The sequence below is a fragment of the Syngnathoides biaculeatus genome, chromosome 2 (genome assembly GCF_019802595.1).
Source record: "Syngnathoides biaculeatus isolate LvHL_M chromosome 2, ASM1980259v1, whole genome shotgun sequence".
Lineage (NCBI taxonomy): Eukaryota > Metazoa > Chordata > Actinopteri > Syngnathiformes > Syngnathidae > Syngnathoides > Syngnathoides biaculeatus.
Window position 1 is genome coordinate 21,478,506 of NC_084641.1, and position 26,278 is coordinate 21,504,783.

The 26,278-nt window shown below is 41.3% G+C and overlaps 1 protein-coding gene across 11 annotated transcripts in view; it reads left to right on the forward strand.

The window, feature by feature from the left end:
* The first annotated feature begins 4,648 nt into the window (after positions 1-4,648).
* The window catches only part of LOC133511630 (regulator of G-protein signaling 17-like), a 50,358-nt gene continuing 28,728 nt past the window's right edge, over positions 4,649-26,278 (forward strand). For 3 of the 11 annotated variants that reach the window (XR_009798003.1, XR_009797997.1, XM_061840529.1), the window contains exon 1: positions 4,692-5,311. Coding sequence is in view for 8 of the 11 variants with exons in the window: in XM_061840529.1 (XP_061696513.1) it covers positions 5,255-5,311 (57 nt within the window). In the remaining 3 variants the exon portion in view is untranslated. Of the gene's footprint in view, positions 5,312-20,771; positions 20,864-24,379; positions 24,838-26,278 lie in introns of those variants that run through there. The other 8 variants (XM_061840533.1, XM_061840530.1, XM_061840532.1 and 5 more) reach the window with 7 other exon arrangements.

Below are 26,278 nucleotides of genomic sequence, written 5' to 3' on the forward strand. Positions count from 1 at the left end.
GCTGACATATGGGACACCATCATTGGTGAGATGAATGCCAGACTGACACGACCTGGCTCTCAGCCCTGTGCTCAGCCCGGCATCCTATGATATCACCCATTTAGACACTGCAGGTGGCCATCAGCTTTCTTTTGTCTCCACAGAAATACACGTGCTGTTTGTTCATGTGTCTCCTTTGACCCACAGGATATGCAGTTGCAGTTGTTGTTTTGTTGCCCATCAATGGTAACCTGTTGTGGAGGGATCAAGAAAAAAAAATCCCCACAAGACAAAGAAAAGTAAAACACACTTTTGGAGTTAATCCTTTCTTTATGACAGTGAAATTATATATCTGTTTAACTGCTGCTAGTTGTGACATCAGAAGTCAAGGAAATATTTTCAAATATTGTACTATTCATCTTAAAAGTAGCTTGGTGACAGCACATGCTTGATAGCGTGACATTAAAGTGCCACTGTCATGAAATGCATGATTTTTAGTATGTTATCAATGAAAAAACAGCAGCTGACATGGACCAGTGTGTTTTTTCACCAATAAACATGATTTTGGCATATATGGCTTTTTGTAACTCCCGCCATGAAAATCCTCTCGAGGGATTTGTTTTCGAGAAGAAGCAGGGAGTGACGTACACTGTAACTCGTTTGTTTCTGTTAGTTTTACCTCCTGGAAGGTAGCTCATTGTTCCTTCGTGTTAGCCAAAATGCCGGCTCGTTGCATTGCTGGACATTGCTTGAACACTCAGGAGGACAGATTTACCCTTCATAAGTTTGTAAGAGACTCGCTTCGTTGTGAAAAATGGATTGCACGGATGCAAAGGACGAGAGCTTTGTGGGTTCCAAATGACAGGTAGGTGTGTCTACAGTTACTAAAAAAAATAATAGTTTGGGGCGGACAACGTAATCCGTCTCTCATAATAAAAGATCCGCATAGGTATGACAGGGGTGCTAAATGTGTCGATGTGCGCGTCAGCCGGCTTCCGCGTCGGGCTCGCCCTCGAAGGCTGCCGTGACGGCTCGCCAGCGAAGGCTGCCGCATCGTGCCGCGCGGACGAGCACGGCTTCAGCCAGGCTGGCTCATACATAATCTCTGGGAGTCTGTCGCTGCCGCGGTGAGCCGTCATGGCAGCCTTTGTGCTTCGGCGCCGCATCCGCCGGTCACAGCTTCGGCTTGGGTGGCTCATCTTCGGTGCCAAGGTGGCTTATGACATTGCCGAGCCGGGCTGCTTTACGATGTCGCCATCGCTCGTGGCTGAGTACACTACATACTGTCATACTGTCGGGGAGTCTGTTGTTAGTTAGAAGTGATCCGCATATAATCTAAATATGGCTCGAAACGATATGATAATATTGCCCCAGACACTTGACTCGATTTTGAGACGTTCTCTTCTTCGAAAAGAGCTTCCGCTTCTGAAGTAGGGGCCACAGCGTGTTTTCAGTGGCAAATATCCAGGGTGACATCGCGGACAGTAAATGCAGCCAATATGGTGACCGCTTGTATGTCGAATGAGACTTCCACAAGTTTGCGCATGGATGACATGCTCTCCGCTCGTAATTATTTTTTCGTGTAGACATTGAAGTGAATAATGTTATATGTATTGTTCATTTCACTATCTATTTTAGAATGTTTATAGGGATGACACTTGACCTTTAAGAGAAGATCATTTTCAATTTTGGCACGGATCTAACCAAGACATATGCAGTAGAAGCTTATGATTTGGTTTAGCCAGCCACGTGAAATGGTGTGGAGGGCCAGCTCTGGTTCCCACGCCTTGGGTTTGACACCAGTGCTTGAGCCCATCTCTTGAGCTGAATTCTTACTAGATTTGTGTTTTTGATACATATTCTTGACTAAAATTTGGAGCTTTCGCTGAAATCCCTTGAATTTACCTGATTTGTCCCAAGGAATAGATGAGACAATCTTTAAAATGTGTATTGCATCCATTTGTTGGCCATTTGTTCTGATGTCAATTTGCATCACCTCACATTACAAACCCCCACTTGACTGGTGTCCAAATATGTGGCTTAACCTGCAGCAGCGTCATTTCTTGTGTCATCATCAACTCCATTCAGAGCGGATTTGCGTCCGTGGAGGGCTTCTGGTCATTTCATTTCCTCATCTGTAAAGTTAATCCTTTTGGGGATCAGCCATTTCCACTTTCAGCTTCTGCAAGACATTTCAACCCCAAACACTTCCTGCCCACGTACAAATGGAAGCTGTCCATATGGAAAAGAAAGACAGCCAACAGAACTAAATGGATTTTTTTTTTCCAATGGGCTTTTTAAATCCTTACCTCTCACCCCAAGTCAGACAGAATAAGCACCAACACGCCCACAACCAAACTGATGAAAAGCAACATAGAAGATGAATTGATTACAGAAAGTGTGGAATGTATATGGAGGTTGGAGAATGGAATATCCATCCATCCATTTTCTTTGCTGCTTATCCTCACAAGGGTCACAGAGGGTGCTGGAGCCTATCCCAGCTGTCAATGGGCAGCAGGCGTGGGACACCCTGAAGTGGTTGCCAGCCAATTGCAGGGCACACAGAGACAAACAGCCGCACTCACAATCACACCTAGGGGCAATTTAGAGTGTCCAATTAATGTTGCATGTTTTTGGGACGTGGGAGGAAACCGGAATGCCCGGAGGAAACCCACGCAGGCACGAGAGCATGCAAACTCCACACAGTGGGGCCAGGATCGAAAACGGGTCCTCAGAAATGTGAGGCCAATGCTTTACCAGGTGAGCCACCGTGCTATAGGTGAAAATCTTTGTTTTTTTTCCCCCAAAGTTTTAAAAAGGACATAATGTGGAAAACTGACATTTTGCTGTTCGTATATGGCGCATTGTCATAAATAAATGATCAATAACAGTAAAGATGTACTTGACTGAAAATACTTTTTCAATTAAATTTGCTTGTACGATTACTTGAGGCAGCATGGTTGCGCAACTGGTTAGAGCATAGCCTCACAGTTCTGAGGACCGGGGTTCGAATCCCAGCCCCCCTTGTGTGACGTTTCCATGTTCCCCCAGTGCCTGCATGGGTTTTCTCCAGGCACTCCGGTTTCCTCCCACACCCCTAAAACTTTAATTGGACACTCTAAATTGCCCCTCGGTGTGATTATGAGCATGACTGTTGTCTGTTTCCATGTGCCCTCAAATTGGCTGGCAACCGGTTCAGGGTGTACCCTGCCTCCTGCCCGTTGACAGCTGGGATAGGCTCCAGCGCTCCCCGTGACCCTCGTGGGGATAAGCGGCTCGGAAAATGGATGGTTGGATGGATATTTACGTAAATGTGAACTTTTATCTCAATCCTCATGGAGACGTCTTGCGAGATGTCAGCACACATGAAGAGAGTTTCAGTAAGTTGTCCCAGCACTGAAAAAAATGTCTACTGTGACTTATTTTGGCTTTATTGTGACACATTTCAAATGAACATCCTCGAGGAGTGTCAAGAGAACGAGTGAAAAAGGAAGAGGAAATAAACATTCTCACCAAGACATCAGTGTGAACATGCGAATTGTTACTTGCAATCAAAGAAAAGTCAGGCTGTTACTGTTTTCACCATTTTCCAGTGAAGTTGTCAACTTGTTTTTGATAGCAACGTTTTGTTTTGCACATATTTGTAAAGCAGTATCAAATAGCTTATCTTAGCTTTAACAGCACTCTTGTGATTTAAAAAAAAATAGGAGCAATACAGTAAACTACTTGAAAACCGACGCTTGCATCTTAACGGTCAGTGACAACCTTATATACCTTTTGTGCCCCCATGTGGCCAAATGTAGAATTGCACATCACGGTCAACAGGTGCCTTCCTGGAAAACTGATGGGTTCTATTAACTGGGGTGAAACAAAGCGGTTTAACATCTTAGCAGATTTTTTTTAAAGATTTGCCACACATGGTAAGGGCAAAACACTTGGCAAATGCATGTTTTATATTTTATACTTTGAGATAAACAAGGGAGCACAAAAGATATAAAGGTAGGTATGCGCCAAAAATGGTCTGCCGCCTCCCTTGAACCAGATCCTCTCTGTCGTCTCCCCAAAATCTGTCTCAATTGTCAGTCTCTGCAAAATCTGGTACATCTTTTCCCAATTTATGCATCCAACCATCCATCCATTTTCTAAGTCACTTATCCTCACGAGTGTCGTGGGAGTGCTGGAGCCAATCGCACCCGTCATCGGGCAGGCGGCGGAGTACACCCTGAACTGGTTGCCAGCCAATCAGCGCACATAGAAGCCGACAACAGTCGCACTCACGATCACAATAGAAATAAATAATGTTCACGTGACATTAACGGTTTTCTGTATTCGTCATGGCAACGAGTCCTAATCATGTGTGTGTGTGTGTGTGTGTGTGAGTTTGAAAAAAAAACTTCCATTGATAATATGAAAGATAACAGAAACAAATAAACTGACGTACGAGCGGCGCTTATTGAGTTCCGTTTTCCGACAGGGGGCGTCAGAGTGTAATGTAGAGATTTTATACAGACCAGATGAAGTGAATTTATAGTTTTTATTCAAAAGGGTGCAACGTGCTCGTCACTCAGGAATGAGTGATTCAAACAAATGTTAAAATTGGGAATAATAATCGAACACTAAGATATGTTGTTTTTTATGTTAATTCCTCTTATCAATAGATAGATAGATAGATAGATAGATAGATAGATAGATAGATAGATAGATAGATAGATAGATAGATAGATAGATAGTCATTTTTTATTAATATTGTTACTATTATAATTCATCCATTCACTTTCCGAGCCGCTTATCCTCACTGGGTTCGCGGGAGCTGTCATCGGGCAGGGCGCTAGGGTACATGCTTAATTGGTTGCCAGCCAATCGCAGTTATTAATAATACATTTTTTTTATAATTACTTTAGCAAATGAATGAATGAAAAGTCCGGGTTTAAAATACCGCACGTAAGAAGTTTAACTTATTACTTGTGGCCTTTCTCCTTGAATGGACGAGCGGGACATTCTGCGCATGCGCACTGATCCTCTTCAGTCTCCTTGAAGGTCTCTCTCTTTTTTCTCTCTCTCTCTCTCTCGCCCCCCCCCCCCTCCTTCCCCCCGTTCTCTCTCTCGGGTTGGGAAAAACCCGTGCGAGAGGAGAACCGGTAGCGAGGAAGAGGGCTTGTTCCGACACGGAAGCTGACACATTTTAAATTAAATAAAAACAAATCAGGAAATGGGAAAGGTATAAAAAAAAAAAAAAGTCCACTCGCGCCGCGGAAGAGGAGAAGGAAAAAGGCGGATGTGGCTCCGACTGCGCCGCGGATGTCGCCCTCCGGACCTCCTTAATGCCAAGATTGTAAGTACTGTGATCCGCTGCGAGGCGAGCGAACCGTGCGGGGAGGGCAAGCCAGTGAGCGGCGGGGGCTGGAACGGGCTCGCGGCAGGGGGAGACGAGGCGGCGGTTTCATATTCTAATGCTGCGGTGTCCGTCGCGTGGACGGAAAGGTCGCGTTCAAGTGATTCCTCGCTCATTTTTGCTTCCTTGATTCCTTTCAATGGAGGCGTGAGCAATGGCGACCAAGGGAACCCTTTGTGGACTTTTTTTTTTTTTTTTTGGGGGGGGGGTTCTCCAGGTGTTGTTGATTGAACATGTTCGCGTCACCGGGACGGATAACACAAATAGTAAGACGAGAAACGCTTTGGTTGTCTGTTGAGTGACGGTTTTGGTCACGTTTATGCAGATGTTCCGGTCAAACTAGCATGAAAGGTTTCGCCATGTTCTGCCAAACTTCATTTTGGAATCTGTGATGTTTGTTGTAACACCTGATTCAGTGGCACACAAGTTGTACATTACAAGTACTAGACGCAAGTGCAGTAGTTCACAGACTATTTACACCAAGTGACACGTCAAAAACAAACAAAACTTAGTTTGACATCATGACATTAAAATGCAGTCGTATAGTGGGTGTGTTTGTCATAACAGTAAATAGTATTTAACATTGTTGCAAGCTACTTCAACAATGTGCACAGTTTGTACATTCACCCTGCATTTAGTAGAAAAATACAAAAAAAAAATGTACACAAGTAATGTGATTAAGTTGTAATGCACTAAAAAAATCTACCAAAATAAATGTTTGGAAACATTTCTAAAATATAATGAGAATCAGCTTTAATGGCCAAGCATGTAACCGCACACAAGGAATTTGTCTCTGGCAGTCGGTTCTGCCCTGGTATGACAATCATGTAGAGTACTGAGAAGAAGAACAAACCAACTAACAAGAACGAAGACTAAATTAATACGAACGATTCCTTATCAGAGTCTTCCTCATTTCGAGCAATTAACAGTGCATCAACGGCCCACATTATGTTACGATTATACAAAGATCCCTTACCCGTTAGCGGTTCACCATTATTGTCCAGTGCAATGACATTTGTGCAAACGGAGCAATTTAACGTTAGGAGTCGTGTGATAGTCTACAGTATATATTATTAAAACTTTGTCCCAACAACGAAGCACGGCAGAAAGTAATAGGTTCGCTGATCAAGAATTTGATGACTTAATTGGATGAGAGGAAAAAACTGAATGTCTGCTAGTTTTCATTTCCATTGATTGGTAGCGCCTATCCGGCGGAAAGAGCTGGAACTGCTGGTGGCCAGGATGTGGAGGGTCCGAAAGGATCCTGCCCCCTCCAGTGCTAGTTCAAGTGGGGTGCAAGTCTTCAAGGGTAGGTAGGGTGGTGCCAAAAATACGTTCAGCAGTTTCGATTGTTCGTTGCAGTCGGATTTTGTCCCTTTTTATGGCAGCCCCAAACCAGACTGTGATGGAGGTACACAATACTGGTTTGATGACTGATGTGTAGAACTGTTTCAGCAGCTCTGGTTACCGGCCGTGCTTCCTCAGAAGCCGCATGAAGTACATCCTTTGCTGAGCTTTTTGGAGGATGGAGTTGATGTTCGTCTCCCACTTAAGGTCCTATGAGACGGTAATTCCCTAGAGCTTGAAGGTCTTGATGGTTGACACAAAACTGTTGGACACCATGAAAGGCTGCTGTGGTGAAGTTCACAATAATTTCTAGTCTTTAGAGTGTTCAACGCCAGGTTGAGTTGGCCACACCAAAGCTCCAGTCTCGCCACTTCCTGACGATATAAAGACTTGTTGTCGACTTTGATGAGGTTGATGACTTTGGTGTCGTCCGCGAATTTTAGGAGTTTGACACCCGGATACCTTGAGGTGCAGTTGTTTGTGTAGAGCAAGATGAGAATAGGGGAGAGGACACAACCTTGGGGTGGCCCACTGCTGATAGTGCACGTGGATGAGGTTCTGCTTAAAAAATAAATAAGATTGAACTGAATTAAAAAAAATATATTGTACTCTATTTTAAAAAGGCCACTGAAAGATCAGGCACATACCATTTGAGGAAGCCCACTTTGAGAATCACTACAACAAGTGAATAGGTAATCAGGTTATTATTTAGATTTGAGCACTTATTCATTGGGGACTGACAAACTTAGATTCTTACGCGTTAATAAAAACTGTAAATTTTGGAAAGAAGATGGAATTGTCCAGAAAAAATATGACTGCCAATCAGAAAAAGATAGCCATTACCTTCTTAGAAATACAGTTTGGATGTCAGTAGTCCTGACAACAGACAAACTCACTTTTACTGAATAACCTCATTTATAAATTATATAATATGTCTACTAATGCTGGACAACATGGCCTTTAAAAAACGTTTTTCACAAAAATAAAAATTGGGATTTTAATTTTTCGTTTTTTCATCCTTTGTTTGTTTTAAAAGAAGACAATTATTTGATTAAAACAGACGTAGATTTTTTTTTTTTGGAGGGGGGGGGATTAGCTATATGTTTTCTGATACCAAACACAATTTTCCCCCGCAGAATGAACTTGCTTCATCATCTACAGAAGAGAAATATTTATTTCATCTTTTTTTTTTTTTTTTTAAATAAAGTGGTTCTTGTTGGGCTGGGCGGGGTGGGCTTTTAAAATGTATATGAAAATAGGATTCTTATTAAATTAACATTTTTGCTGTCCAATGATTAGCAGAATAAAAGGAGCCCTCAAACTTCATGGCTCAGATGGTCCATAGTTTGTCCAAGAGTAATTGGTTCATTCATCTGCAATCATAGCTGCCCCTTTCATTCCCTTTAAATGTACATGCTAGTCACACACTGTCAGTTTTGACATGGCAGAGTGTAGACGGCCCCATTTTTTGCAATAATTTTTTTTATTATTTTCCCCAGCCAGGGAGGTTGAAGTGAGCAAATTACGTTAACATGGAACTACAAGCAGATTTCCACGCCTTGAGAGGAGATCATGCCGTAAAGTGGCATGTGCCCCCAATCATTTGTATGCCCCCCTCCATAGCTGTGTTTGCCAAAGCGATCTAATAATAATAATAATTGGTGGCACGGGGGTTGACATTTGCCTCATACCTCTTAACACCCAGGTTCAGGATTAGGTTTAGGGTTGGGGTTAGCCTAACCCTAGCCCATGTGTGGTGTTTTCATGTTCTCCCTGTGCCTGTTTGGGTTTTTCTCTGTGTACTATGGTTTCCTCCCACTTCTCCAAAAACATGCATGGTCGGTTGATTTATGACTAAATTGCCTGTCGGTGTGAGAGTCAATGATTGTTTCTTTTTCGTGGCGTCCAGTTCAGGGTGTGCCCCGCCTCTTGGCCAGAGTCTGCTGGGATAGGTTTCAGCATGTCCATAACCCTCGTGAGCATAAGTGATAGGGAGAATGTATGGATGGCTAGTATCATAATAATATTAGATTACTGTATTTTACGCTTGTGACTATTGGGGCTTTCCCACCAAACAGCAAAGGAACTTCGAGTTCCTGATCGCAAAAGCTTTCTGTGGTGCCTGTGCTTTGGGTTTCTATCACACTTAAGAGTTCAGAGTATCTTATGCAAATGAGCTAAAAATGCTGGTATTTCAAGCTTTCTCTGTCTTATTTTATATCCTTAACAACATTTTTAATATTTTTAATTTCTTTAAAACGTACCCCTTTTATCTAGGTGAGGCAATTGAGAAGTAATGATTATTTGCCAAATAGAATCAATTTTATCAGAACATTAAGTATTCAGTTAAATATAGGTTTAATATGATTTGTACATAGTTCGGTTTACATGATTTGCAAATCATTGTTTTTCACTGTTTCACAAATCACAGTTTTTATTTGTTTAACAATGTCCAAACGTCATTGGAATTGTGTTTGTATCTGCATTTCAGTCAATTGTGCTTGTGATCTGTAATGACAAAAATGTTAAATTTAATATATAATACAGGGCTGAGAATTTTCCGCGGTTTTGCGGAATTCCGAGTTTTTTTCAGCTGAAATTGTCATTTTTGTGAAACATGTAAATCCGGTGAGAAAATTTGGGGGGGGGACGGTTTGACACGGGGCGAGGCTATGATCAAGACCAGCCGTCAGCATCTATCGGCAACGCTCGTCGTGGAATAAGTTCCAGCTGTGATAGCGGAAAACCGCATTGCTATCTGTTTGCATTAAATTTGGTCTTGAGAATAACGACAACATTCCAATTTCCAGCAGCATTTTGGCGGTATTTCGTTGGTATTTTCGCTCTGACGTTAACATTTCATAGAGAAGCATTCTGTTTACTACAGCATAGTTATAACTTATAGACATACGTACGCGTATGTTATCGGGCGGTCTGCACGTTTGCCAGTCTGGTGAAAGTCTTGGAGCAAAAAGATGAAGTGTTTTTCCAAATTGGTCATTCTTATCCCTGATAATACTTTAGCTGCACCACAGAGTGGTGAAAGTTGAGTGAGGCTGGATTGAGTTTGCCAGGGCTGCTGAAGTCAGTGTATCAATAACCAACAGTGACATTTTAACATTCCCATCTAAAAATATTGAATCGGGCTTCATCTTACATGAAAAAGAAAACACATATGAATTGATTAACCTCAACTATTTTTGTATATTTTTTATGTCCCCTCACTTGGAGTTGATACCTTCTAAAAGAGCCTAACCACCTTTGCATCACCATACTGGACCAGCTGACACTTTCTCATTTGTGTTCGAAGGAGGACCAGAGAACAGAACATGGCAAATCGGGCTTTAGATCTAACAAAGCTGCCTACCCTTGTCATAGTGTCACATTACTTTTAATCATCTTGGCTTTGCAACGGACTATAAATACAGCGACAGGATTGACATTGCATTCGAGAGCGAAATACTATAGTTAACGAAGCTCCTAATCAAATCCGAAATGACTTAGTATCCCAACATACTGTAAGATATAGAAGTAAATACAGTATGTGCCACCAGGATTTGAATTTGAAATGCCATAGAAAACACGATTTGAATTTAAAATGTAAAGTGATCACATTTTCAATAGTTGTATTTCAGTGTAACTTTTCAATGTAAACAATTTAACTGGCTAGAATTTGCAGTCTGAAATTCAACCGGCTACAATTCACTGTCTAAAATTCACCGTCAGGTCAGGACCAAACAGCCAGCCAATCCAGTTACGCTTTCTTAATATGTGACGTCACGTGACTTAGAAAGCGTAACCCTGGTGGCGGAGATAGGTAATTTTAGACAGCGAATTGCAGCCAGTTGAATTGTTAACATTGAAAAGTTACACTGAAATACAAGGATTGAAAATGTGATCTCTTTACATTTCAAATTGAAATCCTGTTTTCTGTGGCATTTTAAATTCAAATCCTATGGCACATATTTACTTCCATACAAGATGCGTGTTCTATCAGACTTTTTTCCTTAAAATGTTGCTTGATGTTATAAGCATTGAAATTGTAGTAGCACCACATTTTTGCTCTCAGAGCAGAGTGCCAATAATGTACAGACTCAAGGTTAACATATTTTTTTGTCATTAAAAATAAAATGCACAGTACTATGGATGACTACATTTGCCAACATTTGTTTGCTCTTTTACATGGTAAACATGGTATAATCATTTTAGTGCATTATATAATATATAAAATTGACCAGTATGGCACTGGTGGTATCCAGTACCCGTATGTATTCACATCTATAGGCAAGATTCGATGACAGCCCCTCCATTTTAACAATCCTAAAGTATTGTATTATTTTGATGGTGATGCACTCATCCACACACAAGGATCGAGAGCGGGTGTGTCAAGTTGCTCTGCATGACTGTGCGCTCATTATGAGTTGCACAAGCTTCCTGACTGCAAGGAGCCAGTGTCCTTCTTAGAACTCAGTTGGAAGCGATTAGAACATGCTGGCAGCACACTGGCAGTAGCCCGGACTTTCTTTGACTTTCACCACTCTCCCCAAAATACCCTGACATTTCGGTAACAGTAACTTTTTTAAAACTGCGGTAATTGCTCCACATCTAAATCAAGGATAAACGTGTTTGAAACGTGGTAATCAGTTTTATGTCCAACATGTAGATTATTTTTTTTGCTGCAGTCAGCGCAAGTTTGTGAATGTTTTCCTTCTGCTTGGTCAGTTTGCACCATACTATTCTAACTATCCGGGGCCACATCCCCCAAGCAAGATATTCTGTACACACCATCCCATTACTGAACAATGTTTGAAAGAAGAATGAAAATAACTGTGAGTGAAATGATTTGCTCCAACTCTGCCAATGCAGATGTGGTGTTCCATGTGGACTTTGGTGATGTTTGATGCCTGTGATTTTCTTTTTCTAAGATTCTGATTGATAAATGGCAAATCCACTACATTTATATAGGGCTTTAGCTACACCATTACGTTGCCTAAAGTGCTGTTCAAAGCCTCATGTACATTCATTCAGAAAGACACACACGTTCATCCACCAATCGGAGGCTTCTGCCATGCCCATCGGGAACAAAAATTAAGATTCAGTCTTTCCCAAGAACACTTCAACATGTAAAGCAAGGATTTGAACGAGCAACCCTCCGGACACTACACAACTCACTCTGTCATCTGAGCCATACATTTTTTTCTTGTGTCCTCTTCGGTTGTTGGATTAAGCAGAATGGAGAACCTGCATTCCCTTTGTGCCGGAAAAGTTTTTGAATTTCTTTTGTGATTTCTTACTACAGGGTTCCCTCGGTACTCACTTTTTGTGCCTTCAGTGCTTTGCAGATTTTTATGAATAAGAAAAAGAAAAATACAACCATATTGGCACATTGCGGAAAGACATGATACAAAGCGTGTATTTTGTTCCCAGTGTGACATTGACCTATGAGAGCACGAGGGGGTTTTGCCTGGGAGCTGATTGGTTGCACATCATCGAAGCCTCACCCAGCAACTTCCCTTGCCCCACCATTTCCTTCTTTTGGCATTGCCTCGTCCACGCTTTGACCGTCTCGCATATGTACTATATCTTCATGTTGTGTTGAAGTTTTTTCTTTTAAGCGATAACATTTTTTATGTGGTTCCAGTACCACCTCAGCGTTGTGCCCCAGCGAAAGCTTCCTCCGCAGTACCCGAGAGGTCGTGACACTACGTGCACATTTATCCTTTTAGGGTACCAGCAGGAGGGATGGGCTCTTAGCTCGGTACACTTTTTTATCAATTTTGGGATTCAGCAGGAGGAATCAACAACTTTGTGGAGCAAATGGCACTGGGATTGTGGTACCTACTGGGATGTCCTCCAGGGCTCTGGACACGTTACGTTATTATCATAGGAGGGATTAAGAGGATTTGTGTGGGCTTTTCTGTTAACCTTGTAACCTTGAGCATACTGGTGTAAGACATTTTCTGCTGTCTTTATAGATTTCAAAGCTTGTAAGTATTCCATCTTAAGTGTTTTATTTAGATCTGTATATATTTCTGGCATCACGGTGGAAGACTCACTAGAGCATCTTCTTCATAGCCAAGGGTTCGTCTTCAGCAGACCAACCACAGTGGAGGGTTTACAGGAAAACATCTTTTGTCATTCCGCTTAGAATCATTGATTGGCGATCGCCGCTCAACTGTCTACAACTGATGTGATTTATTTCGTTTGGGTCATTACATGATATGCACTACATTTCATTGGAGCAACCATGTGACATGCGCACTGCGTTGTGAATGTCACGTCATTTATCACGATGGATTGATTCTATCCATTTATTTTAAAAAAACGCTCAATTATAAACAACTGATAATTAAATTATACAGATCTCAGTTGCATACGAGCTCCATTGCCAGCAGCCATATTTACGCCAGACAGAAACGAACGAACGAACGTCACCGTGCAGTCATGTCGAGATGAAGCATGCCCAGAAAGCGGTTTTACCGGCTCTATTCTGAATGAAGGTATACATGGCACAAGTTTATTTCTGATCGGTTTGGCAAAAGTATTATTCCACCCATGTGAAACAGAATGAAATTCCATACACATATACCATGTTTATTCCGATTAAGGTTTTATTTCAACATGCACTTGAGCGGTGTACTGTATTTTAAGAGCACTTAATAGTCTAAATTTTCTCCAAAATGGACGGGACGGGCGGCCCAGTGGGGCGGCTGTAGAGCATTGGCCTTACATTTCTGAGGACTGGGGTTCAAACCCCAGCTCATAAAACATGTTTTATTACATTTTGTAGTGGTCCGCTACTTCACACTGTTCATTTCCTGTCAATAATGAAGCCTGTAGTCTTTTTTTTTTTTTTTTTTTTGTGGGAGCCAGGCGGTGTCAGATGGGCACAGTTTTAAACAGAGACACACACACACCCGCACACCCAAACTTGTCTGACACTGAGGACAACCCCTGCCCCACAGACTGGCTTCTGTTAGTAGGCGGCAACAAACATTGGATCATTAGATGATGAACTGTTAGTAGTATATTTTTGCTGAATTTGGAATCAAACTTCAAATATGAATATTTATTTATGTCTGTTCTTAAAAGCTGAGATGAAAAAGTAGCAAAATTACCTTCTCCTTTCCTCAATGCAAGACGCACAAGAAGATGTGACTATCTATCACCATATTTTTTTTTTTTTTTTTTTTTTCACTAAAATCACTCACTCCTTTATGCTGCTGTAAAAGTTCACGGTCATGTTGCAAATTGCATTGCTTGTACAAAAATACTGATAGGAAAAGCCTGGATCCATCACCACAGATCTGGAAAAATTTGTCACAGCCATTGAGACTTCTTTTGAGTCTACAAGTATTTTTGTTTTTCTGGTTCCTATTGGCACACACGCACTTCCTGTTCCTGCTTCTTTCTTCATTGTACCTGTCACTTGCTGCTTCCTCTTTTTTTCTCAAGTTGTTGCCATCCCTTCCTTCCCACTCTTGCTACATCTGTCTGTCTTTTTTAACTTAACATTTTCTATTCCTTGTATCTCTCCTACTCCATCTTGCTGTGTTTACATTTCCACATATGCAGCAGCCGTGGCTACGATTTGGCAGGTAGCAGCTTTTCTGTAAATTCAAACAGGATCTCTCTCTCAAAGACCACATTCACTACCACTTGAAAAACCCTTGGTGAAATTCAGAAAAGGCAGCATCCGGGGCAGCATGTCATTAATTGACTCATCAACACGCGTCCATTGTACAATTTATGAGATAGTAAGTGTAGAATTTCTTTGTATTATTTTATTTATTTGTGGGTGGTGGTGGTGGGTTTGCTAAAGTCAAGTTGACCAATGAATTTGCTGCTGAGGACATGGAATAATAAGTGAAGAAATGTCACCAGTATGTCACCAGTATCGGGCAGCCATGACCAAGTTCATCATCTCACTCACTGACCCCATGCCTTTGTGTAAAAAAAGCAATTTGTCACTGCCCCTGGCGCTGATGTTTTTGTGTGTTTACAACAGATTTGTTGCAAAATGAATTCATGAAGCAGTAACAGCTGTGTGAACTCACACTACAGATCCACTTTTGTCCCACTATGACAAGCTCTGCCTGAAAGGCACATATAAATGCACTGGAATATGCCTTTGGTATCCTCATCAGAATCCCGCAGTCATCATGAAGATGCAGCAAAATAACGAAACTCTGGGGGCTTACTAAAGTGTATTTAATACTTGAAGTGGCTAAGATATACTGTAATTTCTCATGTATAATATGCATTTAAAAAAATCCTCAAAAGTTCAAAGAGTTTAGGTACTTCATCCATCCATTCTGTTTTATCTCAAGTAGACTTGACTACTGTAATGGTCTTCTGACTGGACTCCCCAAAAAGAGTATTAAACAGCTGCAGCTCATTCAGAATTTGCAGCTTGCGTTTTGACTAAAACAAAACGGTCAGAGGATATAACTCCAATCCTAAAGTCATTGCACTGACTTTCAGTCAGCTTTAGAATGGATTTTAAAATTCTGCTACTGGTCTATAAATCACTAAATGATTTAGGTCCTGAATACTGTGAAAGAAATGCTTACGGAATACAAGCCCAGTAGAGATCTGAGATCGACTGACTCAGGTGAAATAGTGGAGTGCAGAGTCCAAACCAAACATGGCGAAGCAGCATTTAGCTATTATGCTGCACACAAATGGAAGAAGTTGCCAACAGAGGTGAGGTCAGCCCCAAGTGGGAATGTTTTTAAATCCAAGTTGAAAACGTTTCATTTTTCTCATGCTTTTGAGAATATATCCAGTTTTTGATCATATTACTTGCACTGTATGCGGTTTTAATTGTCTTTTTTTAATATTGTGTTTGTCATTTTTATTCTTTTTATCCTGTTTTAAATGTTATATCTCTTTGTTTTCAAATGTCTTCAATCATGTAAAGCACATTGTGTTACCACGTGTATGAAATGTGCTATACAAATAAATTTGCTTTGCTTTGCTCAAAGCCACTTATCCTGTTCCGGGTCACGGGGGAGCTGGAGCCTGTCCCAGCTGACGTCAGGTGAAAGGCGGACAACACCTTGAACTGGTTGCCAGTCACTCGTTCCATCATTCATTTTCTTCCACTTTATCCAATACCGGGTACAAATGTTTTCCTCTCAAAAGAAAAATATGATAGCTTTTAGAAATAACAAATTTAATTATCAATCGTTGAGGTCAGACACACAAATTATACATCGCGACTCACGCATATTTTACAGTTCCTCTGGTCTTTGTTCTGGTGCAGCACCGCTGTCATTTTCTGCTGAAGCCCTTGCTGCAGGTCTCTTTTTCATGTGAAGCTTTGGGTCATTGTTGGTGCTCTTTTTTTTTTTTCTTCTGCATTAGAATATTCTTAGAAACAGACATGCCACTTTCGATTATGTTTGAGAATTGTAATGAACGAAACATCAAAAGATCACATTCTTGGACAGCTCGCTGAAGTTCATTGGCCGTTCTCGACATGGTTGTCAAGCATTGTCAATTGTTAGTCCATCCTCTTGGTCTTTCTCAACACATGTCCTCTTCTTCCTCTTCTCCCTGATCCTCACGTGCTGGCTTTGTCATCTTTGACAGGTCTTCAACAGTCAGCGACATTTTGAGATTGTCTGGGAGAAAACTTACACATACAGCACTAAAGAGCCATACTACAAGCATTGAATAAATATGCAAATTAAGCAGGATGAACACTTTATGTGCATTACAGGACAGATGGCATGGACAAGATTGATTGACAATGGCCTACAGTCCCTGAGTCAATCAAGATGTAGAGCACAACACAGGTTTTCCCTTAGCAAATCAGGATACAGAACACAATGGGGATTCATACGCTGTTAAAGAAAAAAAAAAGCCCGCTCCCCTTTAATATATTATACACAGAAAAAAACAGTTACAGCGAGGCTATATAAAGTGAACCCCATTGTAGCGAGGGAACACTACTTTATTGTAATGAAATTACAATACAGTGGAACCTCGGCGTTCGATCATAATTCTTGCAAAGTGTTCAAAGTCCAATTTGTTCAACCTCCGAAACAACAACTAGTTCTAGTTTTTTGATACATTGCTCAAAAACTACGATCTGCATTATCTGATATCTGTTATATCGGTGTTCTGTTGTAAAAACTGAAAAAACAAATTTATGCAATAAACTAAACAATCAGCTTGGTAACTCAATTATGTTTTTAAGTGAAGGTTCACCATATGCTCATGAAGTGCTAACATTAACAGTGTTCACTCTGTTACTGTACACCACGTTGTTGTGTGGATGTACGTTGCAAAAAAAGCTCGACATAGGCATTGATAAAGGCACATCTATTTAAAGGAGGACTTTTTAAAAAAAAATAGAAATAAGAGCACACATTAAAAGTTCGTAGATCAGGGTTCAGTGTTTGCAAAATTTATCCACAGATTTCACCTAGAAACATCTCTTAACTGGAAACTATGACCGAAATTCTCTAAAACTGACACCCAATCAGCGTTTGCCACGTCTATGGTGCTTCCTGTTCTGACCCCATTGCTTGTGGGTAAGGTTTCACCGAACAGAAAACGTCCACTATCTAGCATTTTGGTAAAAAATATAATTACAAACAAAACAAAAATAATTATATTAAATAATTAATAATTATATTGGTAATAATAATAAAATTACTCCACAGCAGGTTAAAAAAACGACAAATTTGGGTGCTTTTTCTCATTGTAGTGACAGTTTGGGGCACAACACGTCGGCATCTTGGTCAAGCTGGAAAGAATGGTCTGGAATGCTAAACCCCGGTGATGTCATGGGGAGGGGTCAATGACGTTTCTTCCGGGTCTGGTTGTGAAAGCTGGCACATATCTAGATATTGCATGGATTTCAAAAATGTTTTTTCAATTAATGTCCAAAATATAATATTTATATATATATCAGGGCTCAGCAACCTTTTTGAGGCTGAGGACTACTTTGTGAGCACCGATCGTTTGAAGGGCTACGTAACCTGTTTGTGGCAAATTTCAGACTCCGTTCATTACACGTACATAAAACATTTTTGTTTTAATTTATTGTAATAAATTACATTACAGGTATTTTAAAATTTTAATTCACATAAGCAAGTCAGATTCAGAATTTAAAGCACAAATAATAGTAACAATTTGTGACCTATGGTATTTTTAGAACATACCTCGCGAGCGCATTATATGGTCCTCGCGGGCTACCATTCGCCTGCGGGTACTGCGTTTGTGACCCCTGATATATATGTGTGTGTATATATATATATATATATATATATAATATATATATATATATATATATATTACTTCAGCTTGGAGGGTTTATTGTACATAGAAAGTTTGGACAAACTCCTTCTTTAAAATAAAGAGGTTCAATGGTAAATCTCAAATTTTAACTGTCAGAAGTCATACTTACTTGTGACTGTTGCGTCTCCATTTTTCTGGGAGAGCAATGTGAAACAGCCTGCTGATACTCTGCACAGACTGAAAGCACTTTTAAACAAAAGCACCATTCTGTGATGGTAAATAAATAGCTACAAACTTGCTTCCTTTAGCATCTGGTCCTGGACAAGTTGGCGTTTCCCTAGTAGGCTCCCATGTCGATCAATGTTCTACTTTATGTATGTATACTATGTGTAGGATGTGTGTGTTTGTGGCATTTTCTGAGCCACTTATCCTCACAAGAGTCATGGGAGTGCTGGACCCTATCCCAGCTATTGTCGGGCAGGAGGCAAGGTGCAGCGTGAACTGGCGGCCAGCATGTTGGAGGCCACACACAAGCAAATAACCTTTTGCACTCACAATCATACCTAAGGGCAATTTAGAGTCTCCGATTAATCAATGTTTTTGGGATGTGTGAGGAAACCGGAGTGCCCGGAGAAAACCCACACAGGCACAGGGAGAACATGCAAATTCCACACTCCTCAGAACTGTGATGCTTACGCTCTAACCGGTCGCTCCGCCGCATTGAAAACCATTTTGAAAACTGTAAAAAAAAATTTTAAAAAACCTTAAAGTGGGAGGTGAGTAGTCTTAATTGGATTCTAGAGGCGTGCACTACCAAACTCACACGTATATAAAAGAAAAATACACAGCAACGGTTGTCTGCAACAGTGCCACATTGTTAGTGTTCATTATTTGTACTCAGTAGATTTTTATGTTCATTCCCCTTCTTGTATTATTGTATTATCTTTGGCGGCAGGATGGCGCAGCTTTAGAGTGTTGACGTCACAGTTCTGACCACCGGGGTTTAAATCCCGGCCCCGCCTTTGTGCAAATGGCATGTTCTCTCCGTGCCTGCGTGGGTTTTCTCCAAGCACTCCGGTTTCCTCGCAATAATTGGAGACTCTAAATTGCCTCTTGGTATGATTGTGAGTGCTACTGTTGTCTGTCTCCATGTGCCCTGTGATTGGCTGGCACTCCCGCCTTCTTTGTGAGGATAAGTGGCTCATATAATGGATGGATGGATGGATGTATTATCTTGCATGCATCTCTTGTTATATACTGTATGCGTACTGTTATCTGCATCAAAATGATTTTAAGATTGCACCCATTCATATTGCAATGCAAGCTGGAAATATGTTGCTGTACACATTACATTGCTGTAAATTCTAGTTAATTACATACTATGCAGTAAAATATGTAGTGTAAAGTAGGGGTCGGTGATATGGCCCAAAAGAAATCTATTTTTAATTTATTTTACTGTTAAAAAGATTTCCACATTTAAAATAAAAATCTAAACTATAAGAAACATAAACGCACATTATTCATGTTACTTTAATCCTGACCCTTCATGAACATTAATGATGGGCCTTTATTGCAGCAAATGTTCAACATTTCATGGCACGATCAGGCAATGCATGCTGGAGCCACGCTGCTTCTGACACAAAATGCAGTAACACTGCATGATGGCAACCAAAATCCCGTGATGCAGTGGAAACTGTAGTTAATGACTGAATAATCAGTTTAACAGAGCTGTCAAATGTTGTGGAACGTCTGTATTTTACTCCGGAAGTCCCTGAATGTTGACTCGTTATGGCCACAAGACTCATTGTTCCGCATATTGGAAAAATAGATCCAGTGTCTGACATTGCCATCGCGTCCACATTGAACAGCTGCTAGGTGCAAGCTACTGTATTTTATCACGTCACTGACTGGAGCAAATAAGCTACAAGTTTTATGCTTCTTGCAAGTTTAACGAAGGGAGGATGAGGAGTCAATAAGTGAAGACAATGTCAAAACCGTACTAATTGCTAAAAGCAATCGTGTGATTCGGTGATACAGTGCACTTGTCAAATAGGTCTAGCTGGAACAGTGTTTTCGCACAGCAGCTAAATTTGAAGAAAAAAAAAAATACAGATTCGGATGAATTTGGACTAATTGATCTGGAAGTGATTTTTTTTTTTTTTTTTTTTTTTTTTTTATCATGGATTGGGAGCTCTGTATGTACTGTATGGTTTGTGGTAAATAAATGTAGAATTTACAGCAATTTCTAACAGTGTCATAACAACCCTTTGGAGTTTATACGGACATTACATGAGATGTCGGTGTACTTAATAAGACTTATTTCAAAAGTCTTTGCAAAGTTGTGAAGAGAAGAAAAATGTGACTAGAATGTACAAGTTAGTTGTGGTATAAGCATTATAGTGTACTCACATTCAAAGACCCAATTCTCATAATACATTCCCGCTCAACACTTTGTGGTCACGCGACTAACTACTATTACTGTGATTAAAGTACTTCTCTTTTTCATAGTTTTTGACTTTCTTTTAACAATGGACAATGTATTTGTATCCTTAATGAATTGAATGTAAATCTTTAGTGTAAAATATGCAGTTGTCAACGATGATTTTAGTATATCCTTTCTCAGTGTGTTTTTGTGTGTGTGCGTGTGTGTGTGTGTGTGTGTGTGTATTTTTGCTGCATTTTGTGTACCACTCTTGTGATCTAATGATCTTGTCGCATTCATTTCTGTATATTTTTACACTTCCATGACCATTTGCACTAATACATGCTTGTCCACGCATGTGATCTTGTGGGTGTGAAGGGAGGATGACATGCATGTGGCCAGCCTGCTAACAACGCTGACGACTCACACCCTTACCCAACGGCCGCCCTCCCGACATGACGGACATGCTGGTAAACATTTTCTCTCTTTCTATGCGCTTAATTTGCGTTGTTTAGCACCATGTGTATAAGCTTCCATTCATACTAAACGTTTGGACACAGTTTCAAATCTTATCACAAGCCTAATGGTTGAAAAGCAATACCAGTGGTGTTTTATAATGGCAGAACGACATAAATTCAGGCTACATCTGATTGAGTGAAACTTAATTAGTTCAACTGAACCTAAGTCCATTTTTAAAATTGCTAACCAAATTTTAATCGTTGAGAGGAAATTAGTTTCCACTCTACTGTGTGTATAGGTTGCATGCATTACATCACACAGATAACCAGAACCCACAGACACACGGATGTGGGCAGGAAAAGGAGCCTTAGTGATGGGACACACGAACATTGTTGTGCTAATGTTATCATTTTATAAACAAATCTTTATTTACAATGATGTGAAGTTATTCAATTTGTTTCAGGCGTAAACTGTCACTGTTATCAAACCTCAACTTTTTTTTTTAAGCTTTGGTGGTATGCTGAGGCCAAAACCCGGACGTGGGAGGAGTTTGTTTAGGCCATGGAGAACGACTTTAAAACGGCATTGAGGAAATTCTGGTCCACCGTCTGGTGTCTAAGGGCACCGTCAACACTCTATAGTGAGGATGGGGCACTGCTGACCTCAACTTGGGATGTTGTGAGTCGGTGGGGAGAATACTTCAAAGACCTCCTCAATTCCACCAACACAACTTCGCATGAGGAAGCAGAGCCTGGGTTCTCTGAGGCAGTTTCTTCTATATCAGAGGTTGAGGTCACCGATATGGTTAAAACGGTTCTAGGTGGCAGGGCCCCGGGGATTGATGAGATTCGCCCGGAGCTCCTCAGGGCTCTGGATGCTGTGGTGCTGTCCTGTTTGACACACGTCTGCAACATCGCGTGGACATCAGGCAGACTGGAGTGGTGGTCCCCCATTTTTAAGAAGGGGTACCATAGGGTGTGTTCCAACAACAGGGGGATCACACTCCTCAATCTCCCTGGTAAGGTCTATTCAGGGGTGCTGGAGAGGAGTGTCCAGTGGGAAATCGAATCTCACATTAAGTAGGAGCCTCGAGGGTGCATAGGAGTTGACCCAACCAGTCTACATGAGTTTTGTGGACTTGGAGAAGGCATTTGACTGTGTCCCTCGAGTTCTGTGGAGGGTTCTTCGGGAGTATGGGGTACTGAACCCCCCGATACAGGCTGTTTGGTCCCTTTTTCAACCGGTGTCAGAGTTTGTCTTTTGTGGATAGAATTTCTTGGCGCAGCCGAGACATAGACAGTGGCCTCAGCATTGCATCTCTGCTCTTTGCAAAGGATGTCGTTCTGTTGGTTTCATCAAGCCGTGATCTCCAACGCACACTCGAGCGCTTCACAGCTGAGTGTGAAGTGGCTGGTATGAGACTCAGCACCTCCAAATCTGAGACTTTGGTCCTCGTGTGGCGTGCCCTCTCGGGGTTGGGCATAAGATCATGCCTAAAGTGGAGGTGTTAATATATCTTGTTCACGAGTGAGGAAAGAATGGAACGGGAGAGTGACAGGTGGATTGGTGCAGTGTCTGTAGTGATACGGACTTTTGAATTGGTCCGTTGTGGTAAAGAGGGACTTAAAGCGCGGGTGTCATCCCTATAAACATTCTAAAATAAATATTGTAATGAAAAATACATATAACAGTATTCACTTTGTCTATAGGAAAAAAAAGTGAGTGGAGAGCGCGTCATCCATGCACAAAGTTGCGCAATTGACTGTCCCTCGACATCCAAGTGGTTGCCATATTAGTCGCGTCCTCTGTCCTTGACGTCATCGTCGCTTCTGCCGTTGAAAACGCGCAGTGCCTGCTACTACGGAAGCCGAACAACAGAGATATTCACATTTTTCCGACGCCCCTTCTGACACCGAAGCTGTTTTCAAAAAGGACAACACCACACAACCGAGTGAAGTTACCGGGGCAATATTACACTATTGTTTCCAGCCCTCAGGCCAATATTACACTATTGTTTCGAGCCATATTCAGATGATATGCCATCACGACCAAACCGCATCCCGTCCGATCCACTCGCAGACGGCCGGTGTGGCTTATGACAGAGCCGAGCGGTGCTGCTTTAGTCACAGTCGAGCCGGGGCGCTTTATGCGCGCACCTGACTGAGTAACGCATTCTCGGCTGGGTTCTTCATAGCCGCCCTCGTCCCAAAGCCCGACGCGCAGCCTTCGCAGAAGCTGTGACCGCCGAACGCGGCGCCCCAGCCGGTGTGGCTGAGTTTCGGCGCCCGTGGTGGAATATTAGGAGGAGGTTGAGCCTAGCTATGTTGCTTTTATGGGTATATTCAAAGTCGCCGCAGTACTCGATGAACACTATCGAGACATTGTTGGCTGGGCAACGCGCACATAGACACATTTTATACGCGGATCTTTTGTTACGTTGTGAGAGAGACCGATTACGTGGTCCGCCCCAAACTATTTTTTTTTTTTTTAGTAGCTGTATGCACACATACAACACATTTCATACGCGGATCTTTTACTCCGTTATGAGAGAGACCGATTACGTGGTCCGCCCCAAACTATTTTTTTTTTTTTTTTGAGCTGTATACACACCTACCTGTTATTTGGAACCCACGAAGCTCTCGTCCTCTGCACCCATCCAATCCATTTTTCACAACGAACAGGGTCTCTTTCAAACTTATGAAGGGTAATTCCATTCTCCTGAGTGTTCAAGCAATGTCCAGCAATGCAATGAGCCGGCATTTTGGCTAACACGAAGGAACAACGAGCTACCTTCCCGGAGGTAAAACTAATGGAAAAAAACGAGTCCACGAGGGGGCGCCCCTGTCCTGTACGTCATTTCCTACTTCTCGAAAACAAATCCCTCAAGAGGATTTTCATGGTGGAAGTTACAAAAAGCTGTATACATCAAAATCATGTTTTGTGGTGAAAAAACACATGGGACCATATTGGCTGTGGGTTTTTCATTAATAATATACCAAAAATCATCCGTTTGACGACATTTGACCTTTCAGATCCAAACATTAACCAGCATTGCTGACGTCATCCATATTTTTAGTTTGGCGACACAAATACAGTATGTCATTACGATGAGAGCTGCCTCTGGGTGACCATAATAATTGCTGTACACAACAAATGGAGAATGAAATCCATTGCCAACACTTTTATCGATCTTTGTTGTAGCCTTGTGTTGAAGTATTCGAAGTCAAAGCGCGTGTAATATTTCTGGTTTAAACTACTGTATAAAGGGAGTTGTAAACATTTGTAGTGAAGGTACCAATAGCTTGCTGTTTTTTTGTTTATCACGGCAATGTTCAGTCTTGGTTTTACTGTACCTGTCATTTTAAATAGACCCAGACAGTTGTAGGAAGCCACCGTTCTGTACTCAAAATCCTACACTTAAGCTTCAAGCGCCATAACACTTGTCATATAAACTTTATTTCTCTTCTCTGTTTATTGGTGCCTTACAATGTGGCGCCACATTATGAAGCCATATTATTACCTATCGGACCCAGTTCTTGTCAACCTACCTGCAAACAAAACAAAAAATACATCAGTCCTGTGGTGAGTTGGGCAATATTGGACCACTTGTCGTAGCTTTTCAAGCCCTGATTGTGACGCCTGGAGCGTGAGTGCATCTCCAGTTGGCTTGGAGAGATTTCAAAAAAGCGGGAAACAAGTTGAGACTGGAAGGTGCTCGGGTTTGTCGAAGTGCAGATGCCATGGCTGATTCATCAAGTTTCACAGTTAAACCAAGAAGTGTCACAATCAGCGCCATCCTCCATACACCTCCCACCCTAGACTCGGTTTCCTGTCTGTGATCTCTCAACGCCTTTCACGCCTCCCTTCCTCCTTTGCTCAACGAAGACATGTTGACTGTTGGAATATTTGTAGTTTGGCGACAACTGCAGAGATTTTGTGGGGAGAGCATTGGTTGCATTGTCCACGTTTCCTCATCTTCTCTTTGGTGAGTATTCCTGTTCAATGTTTGGATAACATTCAGGTTTTAGGATCTGACTTTGGTCCACAACGGATTAATTCCTGCTCTGTTTGAGGGCTTGTTCTTTGTGTTGCATCCGTGCTGAGATACAGTATGTGCAGTGCAAAGCACTGCACGGCAAAAATCGTCTCCTGTGTGATGTAGACTTTTTTCCCCTATTATTTTTAAAAGCAATTAAACATGGTATTTTTATTTTATTTAATTTTTTTTTCAACCAGAAAAGTGACTCAGCCACTGAGACTGACTAGCTGCCAAGTTTGCTTTAATTTTAAGATTTTCTTTCATCACATTTGCCCATGTATTACAATGATGTACCATTTCGACTTTAATTCCACGTGTTTTTGTATTTCCACAATAACAATAAGAAATGAAACCGAAACATTTTTTTTGGACCAGCTGACACACGGCATGCTTGGGCCTTACGCTGCTGGAGGGTCGCAGTACTTAAAGGGCTGTGTATATAAGCTGTCATGGTTGTTTAAACGTACACTGTACATTTGAAAACAGGTGTCAAGAACACCCATACTCAATATGCATGGTGTGCAGTGTTTACAAAGCAACATCGCAACTACTTACCTGGCAACAGTGGTTTCACCAATCCTGTATTTCTGTGTAAACGGGAATCATTTTGACATTTTGATGTACGTAAAACACAATGTAGAAAACATTTTTGCCTTGCTGTTATCATGTTCTCGTACTGTTGGGCTACTATAGCTGTACTGGTGGGGGTGTTTTAGTGTTTTAGATATTTTATGTAATAAATACTAGTTAATAACTATACATTTATGTTGCAGAAAGATCATTTTCAGCACGCATGTGTGCGTACATGTAAAAAGAGAACATGGGTGTGAGGTGGGGGCAAAGCAGAATTTTCAACATGTTTGGGCAGGTTTTTGCTCAAATTCCTCCACGCCAAATGGGATTTGAACCACTTGAAGGTAGCTTTGGAGGGTCAAGAAAGCCGTTGAAATGTTATCCTTGTGTGATGCATGAATCCTTTTTTACCTTCTGACAGCAGACAGATTTTTCAAATTGTAATTAAAACCTTGGTAACGTCGGTTCATGATTTTGTTTCGAAATACATCATATATTTTTGAAGATCATTTTTAAAAATAGTTAAGACTACTGAATTGTGGCGATATAGTGTGAATTTTTTTCAGACAGGATTACAACTGTAGCTTGGCTTTGGCGTTTCAAACTAACACTCGTAGCTTCAGCAAAACGTACAAATTCTAAGGTGAATGTCAAGCCATAGGTCAGCATCTCATGACCCACTCTAGGGTATTCCATTTTAATGTGACTGGACGTTATCACATCTCTAGTGACTTGTCTAATGGCCATTCAACACAACATTAATCTGTTTCCTTCCTACTTTGTCGCGGTGTTGCAACGTGATAATGACAACCCC